Source organism: Eubalaena glacialis, chromosome 1 (genome assembly GCF_028564815.1).
Source record: "Eubalaena glacialis isolate mEubGla1 chromosome 1, mEubGla1.1.hap2.+ XY, whole genome shotgun sequence".
Lineage (NCBI taxonomy): Eukaryota > Metazoa > Chordata > Mammalia > Artiodactyla > Balaenidae > Eubalaena > Eubalaena glacialis.
The window spans coordinates 197,125,606-197,146,731 of record NC_083716.1 but is presented as its reverse complement, the minus strand read 5'-3'; the positions used below and the strand labels follow the sequence as shown (position 1 = coordinate 197,146,731).

General features: G+C 40.4%; 1 protein-coding gene across 3 annotated transcripts in view; it reads right to left on the bottom strand.

The window, feature by feature from the left end:
- The window catches only part of MYO1B (myosin IB), a 185,902-nt gene that overhangs the window by 59,464 nt on the left and 105,312 nt on the right, over positions 1 to 21,126 (bottom strand). For all 3 annotated transcript variants that reach the window (XM_061185944.1, XM_061185927.1, XM_061185935.1), the window contains exons 5-7: positions 20,443 to 20,547; positions 16,431 to 16,477; positions 11,232 to 11,295 (exon numbers count right to left, since the gene is read on the bottom strand). In XM_061185944.1, coding sequence (XP_061041927.1) covers positions 11,232 to 11,295; positions 16,431 to 16,477; positions 20,443 to 20,547 — 216 coding nt within the window. The remainder of the gene's footprint in view (positions 1 to 11,231; positions 11,296 to 16,430; positions 16,478 to 20,442; positions 20,548 to 21,126) is intronic.

The window sequence follows — 21,126 nt, the reverse complement described above, 5'->3', positions numbered from 1 at the left end:
TAAGTGCTTTATAGACATTATTTCATTGATTCCTCCCCACCATTTTTGTAAGGTATGATTTTACAGATGAAAAAACTAACAGTCTAAGAGTTTAAGATGGATTTGAAATCAGGCTCTCTGACCCAAGTGCAGACCCCACCATAACCACATGCCATGCTACCTGGCATAAGTGAACCAGACTTTCTTGATCTCTTGAAGCCTTAAAGAATGAAAGGTGGTTCTCAATTAATGGAATCTGGAGTTATTTGACAGTATACTTTCATTGATTCCAGATGATTTTTCATCCTGTAAATCTGATGCCTTATCAAGTTTTCAAGCTTTCAGGAAGGGGAGGAAGGAAGGAGAAAGGAAGGGATGAATCCATCAAGCAAGTGAACCAGAAAGGTGCCACTGTGGCAGTAACAGGGGGTGGCAAAGTACAATGGCAGAGAATATTCCTGCCTGGAGTCCTGTTTATCACTGACCAGTGATATAAAAGAGGGTCTGGATTCTGTGAGCAAGGGCCAGATTTAGTTATAAAATTATGAATCAGTGATCCTATTATTGAGCACTAATTCTACAGAACAGACACATTTGATTTCCCATCAGATTGAAATCTAAACATAATTCAAAAAATGAGTAAGGGAGAGAACGATGTGCAATTTCACAGGGACTTGTCCTTGATCTTCTTAATTTGTGTTTCTGGAATCTACACCATGAAGCACGTGAGGAGGAGTCTAGGTAGAGTTAAAGAGTGTAGATTTGATGAATGAGAAGCCCTAGGGTGCTCCAAACACACAAGGCCATTTGTAAGAATGAAGAGATGGGTTGTAAGGACACATAAAATAAACTTGACAGAAAGAGAACAAAAATATGTAAACACAAAAATTATTAGGAACGGGATGCTGCAGAGTTTTCATTTTCATCTCCAGCTCTAACTTGACCTGGACGACTGCCAATGCCCTCAAATCATAGATGGAGAATAATGAAGACTTCATATTTAGCCAAAAAAAGAAAAGGATTGTGTAATAGTCATCATCTCTAAGGATTGAACGTTTCAATCAACTTATAAATACTGACATCCAGGGCAGAAGACAGAATAAACAGGTAAGGATAAAAGTGCAGTATGATTGCACTTATCATGGACCAAGCTCCTTTGGGGTCCTAAGAGTACCAGCACAGTTTTAGAAGAAAGACCCCCCAGTGCATGGGCAGAGTCTTCATTAAGAAGCTATCCCTTACAGGAAATTCCTCGAGCCTAGAAGAAAGTAACTCGACTACATGAAAAATATAAACAAATGCTCCAGTTTACTTTATCCATTCATGCACAAATTCCTTCAATCAACTCACTGCTCACCCACTATGTGCCAGCACTACCTGGGAATGAGCCCGGCACTGACTGCAAACCTGAAGACCTTCTTCCTCTTGACCTACAATTGTCACACATACATGCCCTTGATTACACCCACCACCCAGACCAAGAGCAGCAGCTCTGTCCAAGGTGGGCTGGCAACACCTTTAAGAGACAGCAGGAGATGGGGGTGAGAAAAGAGAATGACCATGTGTCTTTCACCTGTCAAAGCCTGCAAACCCCAGGCTCCCCCCATAGCACCAAGAATTCCGCCATGCCTCACCAGCCTCACCTCACAGGGGCACCTTAATGACGATGACAAACAACTGTTCTGTGGCACTCAGCCAGTCACACTCCCCAAGCAAACTGTGGGATTTCAAGACATGAAATCACACCTTCAGAGCACCTGACAGGGCCACACTGTGCAACAGCAACCTGGCCAGCCTTATGTTTGGCACTTTTTGAACAAATGCTCACACACAATGGAGAGTTTAGAAAGAGCAATGGCTGTAAGATTCAGCAGATAACAGTCACCAAGTTAAAGGATAATATTCACAGTCACCAGGTTAAAGAATAATATTCGCCTGCGCGGGGTGGAAGGGAATGTTGGCCAATGTACTCCTTGCACCACACATGCTGATAGTATCAGTGATCACTATCATAGTCAAATCTGAAACATAATACAACGTGCATTTAAAAGGAAAAGTGCAAGGGAACTTTCACTGACCTTCCGCTCTGCATTCAGTGCTTTTCATTTGTTACCATATTCAACCCTGAGCACCTCCTCTGAGGTTGGTTTTATAATCCCCATTTTGTAGATGAGAAAACGAGGCTCACGTCACATTGTTACTAAGCAACAGAGCCAGAATGCAAAGCTTTAGGAGACGAAGGTATCGTGCTTATGCTCTTTACAATTTTCCAGCAAAAAGAATGCAAAATCCACAAACACTTGAAAAGGTTGAGGCTGTTCTTTACATAAAATATATGACTTCACCTAAGCGACTCAATCACAAAATGAGGAACCTTTTATTACAAAGCAGTTGAGGGTTTTACCACCTAAAATGCTTTGTCGATTACCCCAGAGCCTCCTATTTCTTTATGACTATTCTTGTAAGTTACAAGCTTCTAGGCAGAACAGTAATCAGGGAAAATGTTTGCTCCCAAATAATTTACTAGTGCTTAAAACCATTCCCTAGTCTTTTTTTTTTTTTTTTTAAACCAACATAATCTAACAGCATGAAGCCATATCAAATAATCACTCAAGGTACAGAACATAAATTCAATTCACTATAAGGACTTGCCACTTGAACATTTTAATGTGCCCCTGAATTAAGGCAAAGCAAAACACTGGCACAGCCTTCTCTTCTGCTTTAGATGCTTCTGCTACCACTGACTGCGCCTCTACTAACAAGACTTAATAAAAAGGAGTATAGGATATGCCAGATATTTAATAGAGAAGAGAGTATAAGAGCCTTCATATATTCCAATGCAGCTACATTCCTGAACCCTCAAGATATAAATTTAAGTTCATATCAAATTTCATATAAATTTAAGTTTTAAGGGAACAGATAAACCTATTAAGCCATTCTAAAGGGGAAAAGCAATGGGTAGGGACAGAGAAACTCTGGAATCAGAACTTTCCCACCAACTCCACCATGACACTGCCACCTGACTATTAACAGAATCAGACCATCACTGAGGGGTTTTCTTAGTTTTGATTAATTACCAGCTAGTCTACAGCATATACATGTTCCTGGGCACTGGGACAACCTCCTTATGGCATAAGATATGAAAGAAGTAAAATGTCCATGTTTGCACCTGCTGGAGATGGAAGTCTTAATAAGCCAAGGAATAAAAGAACAAGTAGAGGTTTGGAAGGGGAAAAAAATCACATTACTTTGGAATATAACAGGTGAAGGATTAGATAGCATGATCAAAGTTTCTTTACTCTATGTATAATCTCCCTTCCTGAAAAAGAAGAAATGGTCCAAGTTCTTGATTAAGGCTTATGGAAGAATTTGCTTTGTCTCAGTTTTGCCAGTAAGGCCAGAATGACAATGAAAGCCCAAGATGCAGACACGACCGACCCTGCTCCTCTCCAATTGCTCAAAGATACACATTATGAAAAAAGTGTCTGAGTGGCACTGAAGGCTCTTCCAACGGATTTGTGTCCCTTTAATAAAGTAAAATGATACAGTTAGAAATAGTGAAGGGTGTGCAATCTAAGTAACAACAATTTATCTCCCTTTGGACTCCGCTGTCTTGAAGAAGAAAAAATGTCAAATAACCAGTGAGTTACTGGGCATAATGATGGTAATTTCAGTGGAAAACTTGGATTATGAACTAATGTTTGCTCTTATATTGGGGTATATATTCTAAAATCAACTCTATACTTTTTCTGGAAATACACAACATAACCCTCAAGATTGAGAATTAGGAAGTTTCACTAAAGACAAGCTTTAAAGTAAAAAAAGATGGGGCAAATGTCTTCTTACAAATCATTCACTGTGCACATGTATTACAGAAAGCAGAGGTGGGTGTTCACCCCAGGGCTCTCTCTCAGCCCGGGTCTCACACAGACCTTTGTCTATCTGCAGGTTACAGGCTTTGAGAGACCTCAAACACCTGGCGTGCCGTGACAGGACAGTGTTCCCCCTACCTCCACCTCCATGCAGCATTTTCATTTCTAAGAAAGCACCTTAAAGTTTTAAATCAAAAGTCAGAGTCCTGAAGTTATAAATCAGCACCAGTGATAGCTGGACATGTTACATGAAAAGTTGTGAGAGGGTTCCCAGTGTCTGCACATGAAAAATCAACTTGGGCTTTAAAACACTAAGAAAATTTGCCTTATTATCTACCTAATTAAATGCCATTTTTAAAATCAGGATCCAGTTGCATACATATAACATTTATGCATTTTCACAACAGACTTTTTTCTAATACAAATTTAAAGTTTATCTAATAATTGGAAAGTAACTGATGTGTGTATGTATCTGAATCTACAATTTGATACCCAACCCTGAAATAAAATTAATGAAATATCTAGTCCATAATATCTTATTATTATACATACTATTCTAATAAACCCTGATTCATTTCTTAATCTGAGGTTAATTTAGACATATTTGAACCCCTGATTTCTTCTATAGTATTGGTATATAGTCTTGTTTCATGATAAACATGTAGTCTTTTTTCATGGTAAACATATTTTTGTATAAGAAAGAACACCAAAATAAAATTGAGACAAAGGAAAGCATCTATTTTTATATAAAGCCATCCATTACAGAGTAACAGAATTACTCTTTGAAATTTCAGTTTTATTGCTACAGATACTTCACAACCGATGGTTGATTATTTATGTCTTCTTTAGGGGTATTAAATGTCAAAATGCTAAAAAAGCCCAGCCTTGTATTACAAACTAGGTAAATTATCTCAGTTTTTGATGAATTTTGACCCTAAAGAAGACAGCTACTGTTTACTGATGAATAGTCACTAGCTGTTGAGAACTGACTCATGTACAGGTTAAGTCCCCAATTCCATATATATATATCACACATATACATAGTCCCAGAAAACAAAGCAGATCAGAGTTTCCTTTAGGAAGTGTTATAACAGATAGTTTTGCTCCCGTTCACCGACTCATCGTCAATTAAACCAAAGGTATGATATAAAAGGAAAAACAAAGCTATAAATCTCAAACAATTTAAAAGGGTAAACTTATATTCCATATGCTACAAAATGGCAGGAATGTGCCATACATAAGGATTAAACTACATGCCCTGAGATAGTCAGCACATAAATAAATTGCATCGTAAATTCAAAAGAAATGTAAAAGAAAAAGAATTCAGAGCAATTTGTTCTACCCTCCACCTTCCCTGTGAGTAAGGCAGGCATTTCTTCCTGCTTTATGATTCCATGTGGGAGGATTTCATGAGATGAACTCCCCAGCTTCTCAGCCCCTTACTCACTCCTCTCCTCAGCAGGAGGAAAGACTCCTCTGAGCAGCGAAGTTTGGAAGAAGAAATGGGCATGCATGTACAGCTCAGCCCCCTCATTCCCCACACTGTGCACAAATTCAGCCCCACTCCCAGGCTGTAAGACAGATGGGGCAATGCGCACAAGCATAGGCCAGGGGTTGCTCGGTGCTGTCAATGCCTGCCTACCTGCCAAAGGACTACTAGCACGCCCTCTTGGGTGATAAACCAAAAGCCGCTTTCTTCAACCTTGCCTCTACAGTAATAAAGCTGCTTCCTCTCCAGCTTATTTCCTGTGCCTATTTCTCATGTGCTTCCAAACTGGGTGGGGGAAGGATATTACCTATTAGACCTCTGTCTAAAGTTATTTTCTGCTGCATAGCAAATGCCCCCAAAACTTACCAGCTTAGACCAGTACCATTTATTAGCTCATGAGTCTGAGAGTCAGATTTGTAGTTCCTCTGATCTAAGCCAGCTTGGCTGATCTCTGCTGGCAGGTTGGCTGGCAGCTGGCTGATCTAAGATGCCCTCACTCACACGTCTGCTGGTTCATTCCATGCACCTCTCATCACCCAGCAGACTAGCCCAGGTTCACGCACATGGTGGTAATGAGTTCCCCAGAGAAGCAAGAGAGGATAAGCCCCAGTAGAGAACCAACTTTCGAGTCTCTCATTGTGCCATGTTTGCAAATTGTTCCATTGACCAAAACAAATCTCATGGCCAAGCCTTAAGTCATTGAGAGAGGGGACTACCAAAGCATGTGGACACAAGCTAAGAAACTACTGTGGTCATTTCTGAAAACAATCTATCAGCTTTAGGTTATTTAAAATAAAATGGTCACGAATTCTTTTCCCACTCTTCCCACTGAGAGGTGGAATCTACATTCCCCAGCACTGAAACTGAGCAAGCTTGCGCCCACATGGACTTAACAGTCACAGTGATGCTGTACGATTTCCCAGGCTACTCAGGCTTCTTCCTGGTTCTCTTGGAACACTTGCTGTCAGGATGTTTCCTCTTGGAACACTCCCTCTCAGAATCTAGCCGCCTTGCTGTGAGAAGCCCAAATCACACGAGGCCACACATAGATGGCTCTAGTTAACAGTCTAGCTGAGCTCACCCCTTGAATCATCCCAGCCCAGGAGCCTGACACATGAGTGACAAAGCCTCCAGAGGACTCCAACCCCCCCATTCATGCAAGTTACCCCCAATCACTGGAGTCTTCCCAGCTGAGGTCCCGTATGTCATGGAGACAAGCCAACCCTGCTGAGCTCCATCTGAATTCTTGACCCACAGAATCCAAGAGCATATAACAGGGCCGTTGTTTTACTCCACTAAGTCTGGGGTGGTTTATTGGGCAGTAATAATAACTGGGCCACACACCAATGTCAACGTTTGCTTTCCTTCATAACCACAGGATTGGGTTACTTCTTTCAAGCTGAAGAGAGACATCAGTAACAGATGATGCTTGATTACCAATAACTTTGTTTGCCTTTGTGGGATTTAGAAAAAGTATTTTTAAATGATTAACATAGAATATTCAGATAAACTTAGAAGAAGAAGAAGCTTTATTTCTTCTTCTTTATTTTTTTTTCAAAGAAGAAGCTTTATTTCTCAATAAATTTCTCTATGTCAAACTGTGCTTATTGTACATTAGGTACTTATGTGATTATTAATTAGTTAATTCAACAAATATATATTAGATGTTAGACACTATTTTAGTTGCTGTCATTTAGCAATGAACCATACAAAACTGAGTCTCTGTCATTATAGGGTATATATTTGGCTAGGAGCTAGAGACAATCAACAAATAAATATACAATAATGAAAAGAAGCAAACATTTATTGAGTGCTTACTATGTGCCAGGCACTGGCACAAGTGCTTTAGATGTTAACAAATTATTTACAACTCATCACAACCCTAGGAGATCAGTACTATTATCCTCATTTCAAAGAGAAAGAAATGGAGGCACAGAGAATTAAGTAACTTGTTGTCTTTTTGTTTAGACATTGGCAACCACATGATAAATCACTGACAACTGCGTACGTAGGCTCATGGATATGTCCCAAATAATAAAGCAAGAAAATGTAGAGCCTGCCTATATTTAACCAATTCCATCCTCATCTCCAGCATTTACTGAGCACCTGCTGTGTGTCAGGTATCACCCTAGGCTCTTGATACACTACCGTGAACAGGACAGCTGTGTCTCCCATCCTGACAGTTTATGCAGGTATATGCACATTTGAAATCTTAAGGCTTCTTCTTAGTATATCTCTATGCTATTCTTCTTTTAGGAGATAAAATCCCTTGAGACTTGTTCCACATTTTCTCCAGTCTAAATTGCCATTTAGTGCCACAACTATAAGAAAGTATCTGTGACTATTAATAAAAGCAACAGGTTTCCAAACATTTCAAGTTCATAACACTAGATCCAAAATCCTCAAATGTAAATGTATAAATTTTATGAGACCCACAAGCATTAACAAAGTAGGAGAAATAGTACCTCACATCAGCCAAACATCTGGATGTGCTTCCATATTTTATCTTCTCTACTTAAGTAAATGTTTGCCATTTTCTATTTTTGTAACACCTCTCTCCTAATGATACTAACCTCAGAGATACGTAGCTTTCAAATGAGTTCAAGACTTAGGTTTTACAGCATACCTCTCTTAGAAAAAGAGGAAGAGAGAGTAAGTTATTGGGCGTTTTTTCCCCACTTCCTGGGTACACAACCGGCTCAAATGATCCTGTGAGTTTTTCAAGGTAATAATTACAGCCAACAACGACCTATGCTTTTACTAGGCGGCTGCTGGAAAAGGAAGCAAAATAGACGACCTACAAAATGGCAAATCTTGTCTCCTTTTCTGGGTACAAGAAGCTAACTTTTGGCAGCTTGCAGAGAACAAGAGTGGGTTTACCCATTGCTTTATACCCCCTTAAGCCAGCAGGCAGCAGCTCCCCGTGGCCACCTATGAGTCAGTCCTCTCTCTATACGGGGTGAAATTTCCTGCTCTCACCACTAATGTATCCCTTTCCTTTCCAAAGCAAAGGATACTCTAAAATACCAGGGTGTTCCCACTACCACAAATTTCAATATAATTTCATTGTGGGAACAAATGGTAACAAACACCATATGAAATTCATTCATGATGGTTTTTAATCTTCACTGGAAATGAACTGGGTGTTTACTATTTATTCTCCATGGATACTGCAAGAGTTAGAGACAGGAAGACATTTCTGTTTGAAACTTGAAACTTCAAAATGTAAAACCCTAGTTATTTTCTAATACTTAGAATAAAGGCATCCTTAAATATTTTCCTAGAGTCCTCAAGAGTAATGTTGGCTCAATCATTCTAGAATGTTCTATAATAAAAAGTTAATGTAGCCTCATTTTAAAAAGTGTATTACTCAATTAATAACTAAATTTAATTTGTCTTGTAAAATGCAAGTGTTATAAAAGTGTTATAAATATCTTTCAGAATAAAAGCTAATCTTTCCTTAAAATGGTGGTCTTAAAACTGAGGCATACCTTTTCCTATACAGCTCTCATCAGCTGCCACATACTGTGAAGGAAGCTTGTGTAACAAACTTGGCAGGGTTATAATCACTTGCTTTTGGTGGTATTATATATGATTTGCATGAGTATTTCTGTTTCCTTATTTGACAGTTAAAACCATTTAACATAAGTAGTACCATCCTAGCCAATTTCATCTCAGATTAAAACTTCCTCTTCGTAGTAACTACGACCAAACAAGGTGTAGTACTTGGCAGGGTTCTTGCCGCAGATGCACTGGGCTCCAGGCTGCAGCTCACAGAGTGGTCTGAAGGGGATGCAAAGGCTTTTAGCTCCCATCGACGGGGCACCAGGTTCAAGATCTTGATCCCTGGCAGTGGTCTTTTTGATCCAATCTTCACAGTCCATTTACTAAGGGATAAGACAAAACCCTGTCTCCAACCCTCCTCACTTTTTAAAAAGTTGATACTATTATCTTCCCAGATATAGACAGTTTTATGATTTTTTTTTTTAAATAAAGGATCTAAAAGGAGGTCACATGAGAAAAATACCTATTCTTATGCCTAAATAGTAGAAAAGAGATTTTTCTGTAAACAACCCCAGTAATAAATATCATGAACTAAAAAAAAAAAAAAAAAAAAAAAAAAACTTCCTCTTCAAGACGTTTTTCCAATAATAATACATTTTTACAAATACGTATAATCCCAACAATGCATGGCACACAAACTAAAATAATAAATTAAACTACTTTGGGACTTCCCTAGTGGTGCAATGGTTAAGAATCCGCCTGCCGTACTTCCCAGGTGGTGCAGTGGTTAAGAATCTGCCTGCCAATGCAGGGGACACGGGTTCGAGCCCTGGTCCGGGAAGATCCCACATGCCACAGAGCAACTAAGCCCGTGCGCCACAACTACTGAGCCTGCACTCTACAGCCCGCGAGCCACAACCACTGAGCCTGCACGCCCAGAGCCCGTGCTCTGCAACAGGAGAAGCCACCACAATGAGAAGCCCGTGCACCGCAACGAGGAGTAGCCCCCGCTCGCCACAACTAGAGAAAGCCCGCACGCAGCAACAAAGACCCAACGCAGTCAAAAAAATAAATAAATTAAATTAAGCTATTTTAAAAACTACAAATGGTAGAAATGGGAAGAACCATGGAATTCATCCAGTTCAATCCTATAGTTTCCAAGATAAAGAAACTCTAGCTCTAGAAGTTTACTCTACGAACTATGATTTAAAAATTTTTTTAAAAAATTCAGCTGCATGGTTTGCCCAAATTCTAAAAACACTCACTTTCAAATGTCATCCCTCTGGTTCTAGAGTTTCTCTGGAAGATCACAGGGGCCACCTGGGGGTCTAGGGGTTCTGGCTACTCATCTCCTCTTTAACCAGATCAGGCCTCGTTTCATCTGTTTCATATTTGGAATAAAATTTCATTTGGAGAAAGAATGCCACTGCTACAGCAAAAAGCAGTGCTTTGGATACCTGAGCCAATTGTTATTTTTTAATCTAGTACAAACTTAGAGTTTTTTCATTCCAACAATCCAAACAGCATCTTAGGGTGGTGAAAAGGCCAGGGGAAGCAGGGTGGCCCTCAAAAAAACAAGAGGATAACCAGGCTGCAGCTTCCCCTGGAGGTGCACTAACCCTGCGTGGTCATCGTATCCTTGCCAAACGAATCAGCTACAGAATCAACAGGAGCAGAGACATCAGGGCGGTGCCACACGTACTGAAGCTCCAAAGCATGGATGAAGGGGCCTTATCTACAACAGATACTGACCACTGTGCCCACTTGAGAAAACTCTGGACCTGGGGCTGTTAAGTAGACCTCACCTGATTTTGTTCATTTTTTCACCTTTGCCAGAGAACATTTCACTTCTACAATCACAAATCATGACTAAAGAAAGCTAATAAATCTGTCTCTACCTAACAGGTGTACCACATTTCAATTATTTAAACACACTGAAGACAAAATTCTCACACTAAAATTCGAAGTACAGGTTTTTCTCATTTTATCGGATAACTGTTACCCCAAAAGTCATTAAATTAAAATCAATTATTATTTATATTTTGTTTTCAACCACAGAGTAATTTTGTTAAAGAAAATAACGATTGGAGAATCTTTTTTATTACTGGATTGGCTTGAAGACCTATATAGGATATAAAATACAGTTGGGCTAATATTTATTTCTTTAGCAGACTTCTAAAAAGTTTTTCAAAGGCAAAGACTTTAAGTGATCTTTTAAAAAGATTTAGAAATTAAATATTATAAAACAATCTGAAATGCATAGGTTAAAAATTTAAGTATAAGAAAAGGAAATGTATTCTTAAACCTATCTCCTAAAGACCCAAGTATCTAAAATATTCTGTTATAAATATATGTTTTACTATTCTGAACTTCTTTAAAATACTCACAGTTACTTATCACTCCTCCCAGTGGATCGCCTTTAAAATCGAATTCAATATCCATATATTTGCCCTGCCAAAGAAAGACTTTGTGAGTTTTCAAGTTCACCTCAAAATAGTCAGTCAGTGTATCTTAAAGCATAGCATAAGCCCTTTATGCATTTGTTTAAATGTAATTAAGAAGGACACAGTTTATGTAACCATGATGCAAAAAAATGTGCCTCCAAAAATAATTCATACTAAATACCCCATTAGCTCAAAGTGAGCATATCTCGTTGCTAATTTAAGAATAGATCTTCTCAGCCATCATAAGACTTTTGGATACGTTTCAAACTTCTCAAGGGCGTGTGTACTCAATTCAAGAATAAACACCGGGAAAATTAGTATTCCTTGAATATACACTAGCTGGCAATATAAATTATTTCATTTTTATAGGCAAAGTATGTTTTAAGCCATGGCTAGACATTCCAAACATACTGGACAGTGGATAAAATGGAAGACTTCAAGTTCTGTTTTTATATCTACTCAAATCAAATGCATGATTATGTGGTGTGACCAACTCAGAATCAAAGGCTGATCATTATTACTTTCTTTGGCTTTTAATCTAGATTATACAGAAATATATAACTCATGTTCATATTACACCTTATAGATGGTATCTTAAACACACAGAAACACACATGGAGTCTCACACTGTGATTTTTAGAGAATGGGTCTGGATTGTCTGGTTAAAGAGTAACAAGTATATCAGAATAACCCTGAGAGCTGTTTTTTGTTTGGAAAAGGGTGTATTGATCTAATAAGTAGTCTTTGGTTTTGTTTCATGTTCTACTTTAGTCAGATCGATGGTCTGTAAATAATTCTCCCAGAGAATTACTTTAATTCTATTTTCAAAATAATGGTAAGGGAGGAGAAACATGATCACATGGCACACAATCAACAATGTAATTTGTGATTTTTTATTAGCTCGTGCATGCTCCCCCGCCTTCTCTTTCTTCATTGTCATGGGTCATCTGGCCTTTTTAAGTCTTCACTTGCTCATTAAGCAAATGTTTATCAAGCATTTCCTGGACACTAACGTAGGCACAAGGGAAAGCAAGGCATCACTCCTGCCCTCAAGGAATTTACAGTCTTGGGGGGGGGAACTGAGACATAAATAGGACATAACCATGTACAGGAATGCATCCTACAGTGGGATCATGGCGCTGTGCACAAAGAACAGGGGACAGAGGGGGAGCAGGAGATCTGCCCTAGCTTAAAGGCGAAGTAGCAGGAGAAGTCAGGCAGGCAAGGAGGCAAGGGATCAGGAAGGAGCAGGCATAAGCACTGGCATCCGTGAGGATGGTGAGGGAAGTCAGAGCACATCATGACACCGACATTTTCTCCTGACAGCAAAGTTGTGTCATTAAACGTTCCTCAACAAGGACACCATGATCAGACTTGCCTCTTTACAAGATCACTCTGGCTAGTGTGGAATGGACTGGAAAGGATCTATCAGATGTAGCTGACAGAGGTGGCAGCAATTAGGGGAGAAACACTGGTGGCTTTACGCTAGAGTAGCAAAAGAGGAAAGTAAACAGAGTTGAGAGCTACCCAGAGAGTCACGATGACTGGTCATGGTTGGATGGAGAAGGTAAGAAAGGAGGGTGTTCAAGAATTTAAAAGTCCAGGAATGTGGCCCAGGCAACTGAGTGGATCGCGACACTCTCTAGGATGCGAGGGGACACTGGAGGCAAAGCAGACATGAAGGAGGGAGAAAGAGTAACTTCACAAGAGAGTCAGAGGATGACCGTATGAGAGGGGATGATTTTGATGGCAGGTGGTCCCTGGGCAAAGGAGGCGACAGATCTAGAGTACAGGTGCAGAGATAAGTGTGAGAAAGGAGCATGTATACTGATATGGAGACAGGGGAGGTGCCAAGGAGCGGGGCTAATTTGGTTTGAGAGCTTGGAAGAGGATGATTTCTGTGAAGCAGGCATAATAGCATCAGCTGAGAGTAAAGGATAGAAGGTTTGGAGAGAGTAGAGCAAACACCGTGGAGAAAAGAAAAGGAAAAGGAAGCTGACCAGGGCTAAACTCCTGCACAACACGGAGAACTCAGCTGATGCCCACACTGATGACTCCCCAAAGGCTTGGTTCTGATCCTGTCACTAGACTACTCACAAATAACCAGCGGCTTCCCACCACCTACAAAATAAAGTCTGAGACCCTGACCCTGCTACTCCAGGCCCTCCAGTTGGGGCCCGGACCCACCTTCCCAGCCCTCTGGCCCACGGCTCCATTCACAGACTCCCTGGTCTGGCCATTAACTCTGGCAAATGAAGGTCCACACTGGTTTCTCTCCTCAGTTTCTCATGCTGTACTGCCAGCTCCTCCTGCTTGCCACCCCATTTTGGCTTCTTTAAATCTTGTGGACCCACTCACGACTGTCCTCTGCCCCGGACTCCTCCAGCTTCTCTATGCTGAGCTTCCATAACACTTCATCTGTACTTTTCATGGGGAACTTACTAGTTTATGTGTTGTGTTATAATTATTTTCAGCCATGTCCACTTTTTCCTGACTAGTTCATAAGCTTCTTAAAAACAGGTATCCATTCATCAATAAATCAATGTTTTCTGAGTGTCCACTATGGCACCGGCCCTGCTCTAGCTCCTGGGGCCACATCAGTGAACAAGAGGCCGAGGGGCTCGCTTCCTTGACTCCTACTCTCCAGGGCCAATGATGATGTAAACGGGGGAAGGGAGCAAAGTAACTCCAGAGACTGCTGAATGCCTAAAAAAATGAAAATAGGATGAAGTCACAGAGTCTACAGAAGGCATCATGGAAGTGACATCTGAGATAAGACCTAAATGATACAAGATGCCAGCCATACAGAGATCTGGGGACAGAGTGCATGGTGTAGAAGGACTGGCAACAGCAAAGGCCCAAGTCCAGGAAGCACTCGGCACACCTGCCAGTCACAAAGGCCTGTGTGACTGAGGCCCAGGGAGCCGGGCAAGGCTGGGCCGGCCCACCTTGGGTGGGGAGGCTTGGGGGAGCCCGGGCTATATTCTAGGTGCAAGGGGACCGCAGAGGCTGTCAGCCGGCAGGGGACGGCAGCTTGTAAAGATCACTCCAGCTACTGGTGGGGAAAAGACTGCAGGCTGCAAGAGGATGTGCAGGGAGACCTAAGTTTAACTATGTTTAAAAGAAAACCCGGAGGTTTCAAACAAATGAATGAATTGTGTGTGTTTCTATTCTTACTGAATGAGAGGAGTGGTAATGAGATTTTCCAGACCCTAGAGCGCTCTCTCCCACACTCTCCAGTGCCCCACTCAGCTCCTGGCACACCGCAGACGCTCAACAAAATCCCCCTCCAAAGTCCTTAGTCGAGAACAGTGATTTTCGAAGACTTAAACTGCTTTTTCTTTTTTCCCCAAAGCAATGAGTCTCTCTTACTAGAAGCTCAATATGCCAAGTTAAAGTGCTGGAGTGAGGGTCACTGTGAGGTACCTCCATGGGAACAGTGGTCCACACTGTCAGCTACAATGAGGTGCAGGGTCTCCCAGATTTCTCAGCAAAGAGATCAAAAAATTTATTAGGAGTTAACCCGTCAAACACAGTTGAAGGAAACGTAATTTCCCTGGAGTCATAAACCTCTGTTATATATACAGTAGTAATTTTAAATATAGTAGAGTCCTACTATAATATTATAACATAGACTTGAGTATACTACTGGTCAAAGTCACACCCACAAAGCAGAGAAATTACTAAAAACTGGGCATGAAATGATTTAGCCTATAATCAAGTATTAATCTCATATCCTAATACCCGTGTTATGATAGGATTTCTCTGAAGTTACTTAACAAGCCAAATCACCTGCCAAGCCTTTCGCTAGATTTTCCGATGTCTCTAAGTACTAGTGACTCTTTAAGCAATACGGTTTTCTGTATTTTTACGGCCTACGGACTAAATATATTTGCAATTATTTTTTTTTTAAAGTGTGTGTATATGAGATTTGCCAATAGCAAAAATAAAATCTCTATCCTATAAAGAAGCTTGATCTATTGGAATTACTTCTATCTGCCCACACTTTGCGTCTAATTCTATTTATGTAATGAGATTAGTCATGTTACCGCAACAGGAAAAGGCATGGCTCACATCAGTTTTAACAATTTAAGGGGCTAATCCAATGGAAAAAATTCACTGCCTTGGAATTCAGAACCTTAGCCTTCCACTTTCCAATCTATCAAAACGATCTCCACCTGAGGTCATTTGCATGCCTTAAGCACAGGATAACGCCAATGAGAAAAAAGCAAAAAGGGGGCTAAAAGAAGCTGGGCAGTGGAGGTGTGGGGATGCAGGAATGGTCTCTGGCAGCGAGGCACAGACGATCATCAATAATAGTCCCAAGTAATGTATATGAGAAGACAGCTTATAAAGTAAATGATCTTTTATTATGAAATTTATAAAACTGGCTCAACTATAGAAAAAAAGCCATCGATTTCAAAATGCCACCATCACACTCAACATATTTCCCCCAGCTGCCTCCAGGCAGTATGTGTCCCTGTAAAGACCAGAGGCAGGAAAGAAGGCAGCACAGCTGGGGAGACCCAGGGGCTGATGTGCCAGAGTGCACATTGCAGAGGTGGGAGATGAGGCTGGAAAGGTTTCTACTATGGGAATTAGCGTTTTCCAATTCAGCCAGACTCAAAACATCAATTAGCTTCAGTTTTTACTATTCAGTCCTCCCCACACCCCCCATTAGCTGCCAAACTTATTGATTTTACCTCTATAAAGTTTTAGAATACACCTCCATCCTTTCTGGCCCCACTGAAGAACGGACAAGAGCTGTAGAGTATTCAAACTTGACACCTAGTTTACCCTTCTTTCTATGGAATTTCTGAGTCTTAATTATGATTTCTAAATATCAAAACTCACATTAGTAAAGAGTTACTCTAAACAGCCTCATTTAAATTGCTCATGGAATTTTACGATAGATGACAAGAAAACATGAAAAAAAAGATAGCTTGTCACTCCAAGAAGAATTAAAAAGAAAAATTCCAGAAAGCAGAAAAACAGTCCTTATAGAACTTTTAGCCTATGTCTCAATATGGTGTTTCTTATTTTTTAAATGTGTGTATTAAGAAATACTAAACATCTACTGGTTGTTTAAGCACACATGAGCTAAATATTAGTGTTAACACTTATGCTTATACAAATACTTACAAATCTAGAGGAGTTGTCATTCCTTACAGTCTTGGCATTTCCAAATGCTGGTAGGAAAGAAACAGATGTGTGGTCAAGTGACAGAAAAATAACTTCAAGCCAAAAAATAAAACAAATGTAATATTTGACATCCATAAATCCTAGAAATGCAACTTGTAGCAATGACATTTCTGTCCAGAAAATTTCCATAGAAACTACTTAACACGAGTCTTAATAAGCTGCTAAAGCTTCCATGTCTTTTTGTAAGTTCATAGAAAGAGTCATTCCTACGATTCACAGAATTTTTTTCAAGTACTACTGTAGACTTAATCCTCTCTAATTCAACACATTTTAACTGTTTTGATAGTAGTCAGCTGAATGGCGAGCAAGCAGGGCTTCTGTGCTCTTCTCGCATTATTAACAATGAATAAGGTTATTTTAGAGATGACTACTTAACATTAACAAAGGTTTTATGAAACTCAATTGATGAGGTTTTCAGGTGGAAAAAGGCATGAGAAACTTTAAATTGTTTAATTAACTTCGAAATAAAAGGTATTTAAACGTGATTAAATATATAACTGAAATACAGAAAGAGTAAGAGACTTGGAAACTAACATCATTTCCAATAGGCTAAAAATACCATATAGTTTCATTAGTTTATGTCCATCAGACCTAAGTGAAACTTTCCAGAAAAAAAAAAAAAAAAAAGCAGCCCACAATGCAAAAATCCAAGTTTGTCCCAATCTTAGCTGCTTCGAGGAGCTAAAATCTCCCACAGGACGCCCTTTCAAATGAGAGCACGTAAGAACCACAGGGATGACACTGCCCCAGGCACAGAATGCTCCTGTTTGACAAAGGTATTTCAGTGTCATGAGGTAAAATGACTGCTTCATCAAGCTTGTGCACAAGATAGGAGCAAATTAATCTGGGCCTTGGTAGTAGAGGATTTAAGTGGAATAAATGTAAGTCGTATAAGAAGAGGGGATCCCTGTTTGATGCTCTGAAGCCTAGCAGTGCACCTCAAACTTTAACGTGTAAGCCAATCACCTGAGGATCTTGTTCAAGTGCACACTTTGGTTCAGTGAGTCGAGGGATGGGCATGAAATTCTGCTTCTCTACCAATACCCTCCCACCCCACCCCGAGGCTGTTACTGGGATCCGTGGGCCACACGGCAGCCAGCAAGGACTGCAGAGTGATGCACGATGATGCGGCAAACAGAAATGAATCTTTAAATTAAGAGGTCGGGCATCAAATCCCTGGAAGCCTCCACAACTTCATTAAATTAAATGAAGATTAGCGTAACAAGAGCTCACATGATTAACAATGGCTAAAAGCTGGTCCAAGTTTTGAAAGCAATCACCTGATCAAGATGTGTAAAGCTCACTGTGGATATTCAGTAGCCAAACCTGCTGTGTTATATTTCACGTTAGCTAATATTTTTATGTTTTTGATTGTAAAAAAAAAAAAATAGTTGGCTCCTGCTAGTTAAGACAAAATTTAAAGTCAACACAGGGCAAGTTCTTTGATTCAGAGATTCCACTTGGAATGGGTATGGTTTTGTAGGTCCCTGACACCAAATTCTCTCTTCAATAGAAAATAAGCTGAGATGTTATATTAAGTAAGGAAACCTGCACATGGGAAACACTCAAAAAAGGATGCTGAAGAGGTTCACATCCTTATCCTACGTCCACCACCAGCTAAAGGATTTTAATAAATGCAACCTTGATAATGGTGAGTGTTGACCTAGTCAACATGAAGACCACGACATTTTTCGTGTTTTCATAGGCTAGATCTTTGTGGTGGGTGTCAACACGCAGGGATGCCAAATTAACTAACTTGCACAGCCCCAAAGTCCAGCACGAGATGCTGACACATAAAGGAGAGTTTATTGTGGCTTGAAGGTCAAGGGCAAGTGAAGGAATTGCTTCAAAAAAACTTTATTCAGGGTGCCATTTGCAAGCCATAAACCATCTTTTCATCAAACAAATCTGAGTTGCACATTACTAAACACAGCTCTAAACACTAAAGTCTTTTACTGTGAGCCACAGAATCAAAAACAAGTGTTCCATTATAGAACACTTGAGACACATTCCTCGATTGTTTTTTTTAAGTTCATTGTTCTAAATGTTCATTTACAGTAGCAGCTCCAGTTAAAAAGTAAAGCATTCCCACAAAAGATAATACATGCCCACAGTACACATTTCTTCCAGTTCCTGCACTGGGGCCTAGTTTCAAATACCATTGAATAAAGGGCCAGATTCTAATCACAGATGCAAGCTATAGCATTCCACAGTGTTTCTCCTTTAGATCACAGCATTCTTAAAATAAGCATCTATAGAAATATAACACATGTATAGCATCCTAACTAAAAGCAAAAGACAGTAAGCAAAAAGTAAAAGACTGGAATAATAAGATAAAGATAAAACACTTTCTACAATAGCTTCTTTTTTTGTTAAGGTCCTGAAGGGGAAGAAAGATCAATAACAATGTAACAGGTGTTCTGGCCTTTGCTTCTCACAAGCAAAGTATTCTCATGAGTTTTACTTCACTATCTGGAGGATAAAGATGCATGGTGCCTCCTTGTAATAAAGTGGAAGGAGGGACTAGGCCTGAGTAACAAAGACAATGGGCAGGTTCTGTTCCTCCATACTGGGGCGGGGGGGGGGTCTCCCCCCACAGAGCAGTTCTGCTTTAATCCATGTTAAATCTTGACCTTCCATGACTTCGAACGAAGGGCTGAACCAAACTACTCTTCTAGACCAGAGATTCTGATCAAGGTGGTCTTGATCCCCACAGGGGACATCTGGCATTGTCTGGAGACATTTTCAATGGTAACAACTAGAGGCAGGGGTGCTATTGGCACCCAGTGGTTAGAGGCCAGGGATACTGCTAAACATCCTACACTTCACAGGACAGCACCCCACAGCAAAGACTTATCCAGTCCAAAATGTCAACAGCACCAAGGTTGAGAAACCTACTCTACCCCAACAACTGTGTTAAATGACAACACTGGCATGCTTACAATATAAAGCAAGGCAAAGGGCTTTCCAGCAATAGGAAGAGGCTTTGAGTTACTGTTTCCAACATAAGGATGGTTTATACTGATGGTTTACGCCAACCTCCATGGCAGAAGGGGACTTATCTCTGGCTTTGTTTTCTGATGGTATTATGAACTAAATGTTTGTGTCCCTACCCGACCCCACCGCCCAATTCATATTTTGAAGCTCTAACCCCCCAATGTAATGGTATTTGGAGATGGGGCCTCTGGGAGGTAATGAGATGAGGCCAGGAGCCAGCGCCCACCTGCCCATCATCCCCCCTCCCCCTCCCATATACACACACAAAGAAGAGGTCATGTGAGCACAGAGCAAGATGGCAGCTGCCTACAAGCCAAGGCTTCAGAAGAAAACCTACCTTGCCAGCAGGTGATCTTAGACTTCTGAGCCTCCAGAAGTGTGAGAAAATAGATTTCTGTTGTTTAAGCCATCCAATCTATGGTACTTTGTTATGGCAGCCCAAGCTGACTAACAGACACAGATGGCCAACCACAGAATTTGAGCTCTAAAGTCAGGTTTAGGCTTTTTGTAACCCTGAGAAAACTGGTCCTTAAATATTTCTCTGGCATAGCCTTGGTTTCCCTGACAACAGAAATCACCAGCCATGGGTGTTATCCTGAATGATAAAATAGCACTGCCCTCACATTGCTCTTTTCCACCAAGTTTATCCCAGCTGTCAAGTCAAATGCAAATATCAGTTGATTATTATTAAGCAAAATGTAAGTAATTCAAATAAAAGTTAAAAGGGAGAAAAATGATTGCAAGTGGGAGAGCTCCTTTTACACGAGTAAAGCGTTCCCTCCTTCAAGTGCGTGAAGTCAGGAGTTCCTAGGATGCCGCTACCTTTTGCTCAGCAGGTCTGGGCCTGACTCTCCCCCTCCCAGCCCACCTCCCAGCACACCAGGTGCCGGAAGTGCCCTGAAAACTGGATTTACTGTTCGAGTCACACCGACCCAATGTACACAGAAAATCCTACCTTCCAGGACTGGGTTGGACTGTAAAAGCTGTTCTTTGACTTGATTAACTTCTGCTCCTTTTCCACAAACAGCTGCTACGTAGGACATAACAAGCTTGCTGGCCTCTGTGGATGAAAACAAGCCATATTAATAAATTAAGCAGAAAATTTTTTTTCAACTTTCAGGGGAAAAGATTTGGGAGAGAAGGCCCACTAACAGTGTTTTCAAATGACTTCACTCCTGGGAGCAAAGAACGTTTTGGAAACCTTTTAAAATATTCATGCTTTCTATTCAGACATGTCATTGATTCAGATATAACAGAAATTGTGCTTAAAGGTTATCACTGGGTTGCTAAAAAATTGGCTGAGTAAACATAGCCAACAAAATCTGAGGAGGACTATCTTCTTAAAGCAATTGTTTCTTAAAAAACTAAAAATAGAGCTACTATATGATCCAGCAATCCCACTCCCAGGCATATATCCGGAGAAAACCATAATTCGAAAAGATACATGTTCACTGCAGCACTATTTACAATAGCCAAGACATGGAAGCAACCTAAGTGTCCATTGACAGATGAATGCATAAAGAAGATGTGGTATATACAAATAACAGAATACTACTCAGCTATAAAAGAATGAAATAATGCCATCTGCAGCAACATGGATGGACCTAGAGATTATCATACTAAGTGAAGTAAGTCAGAC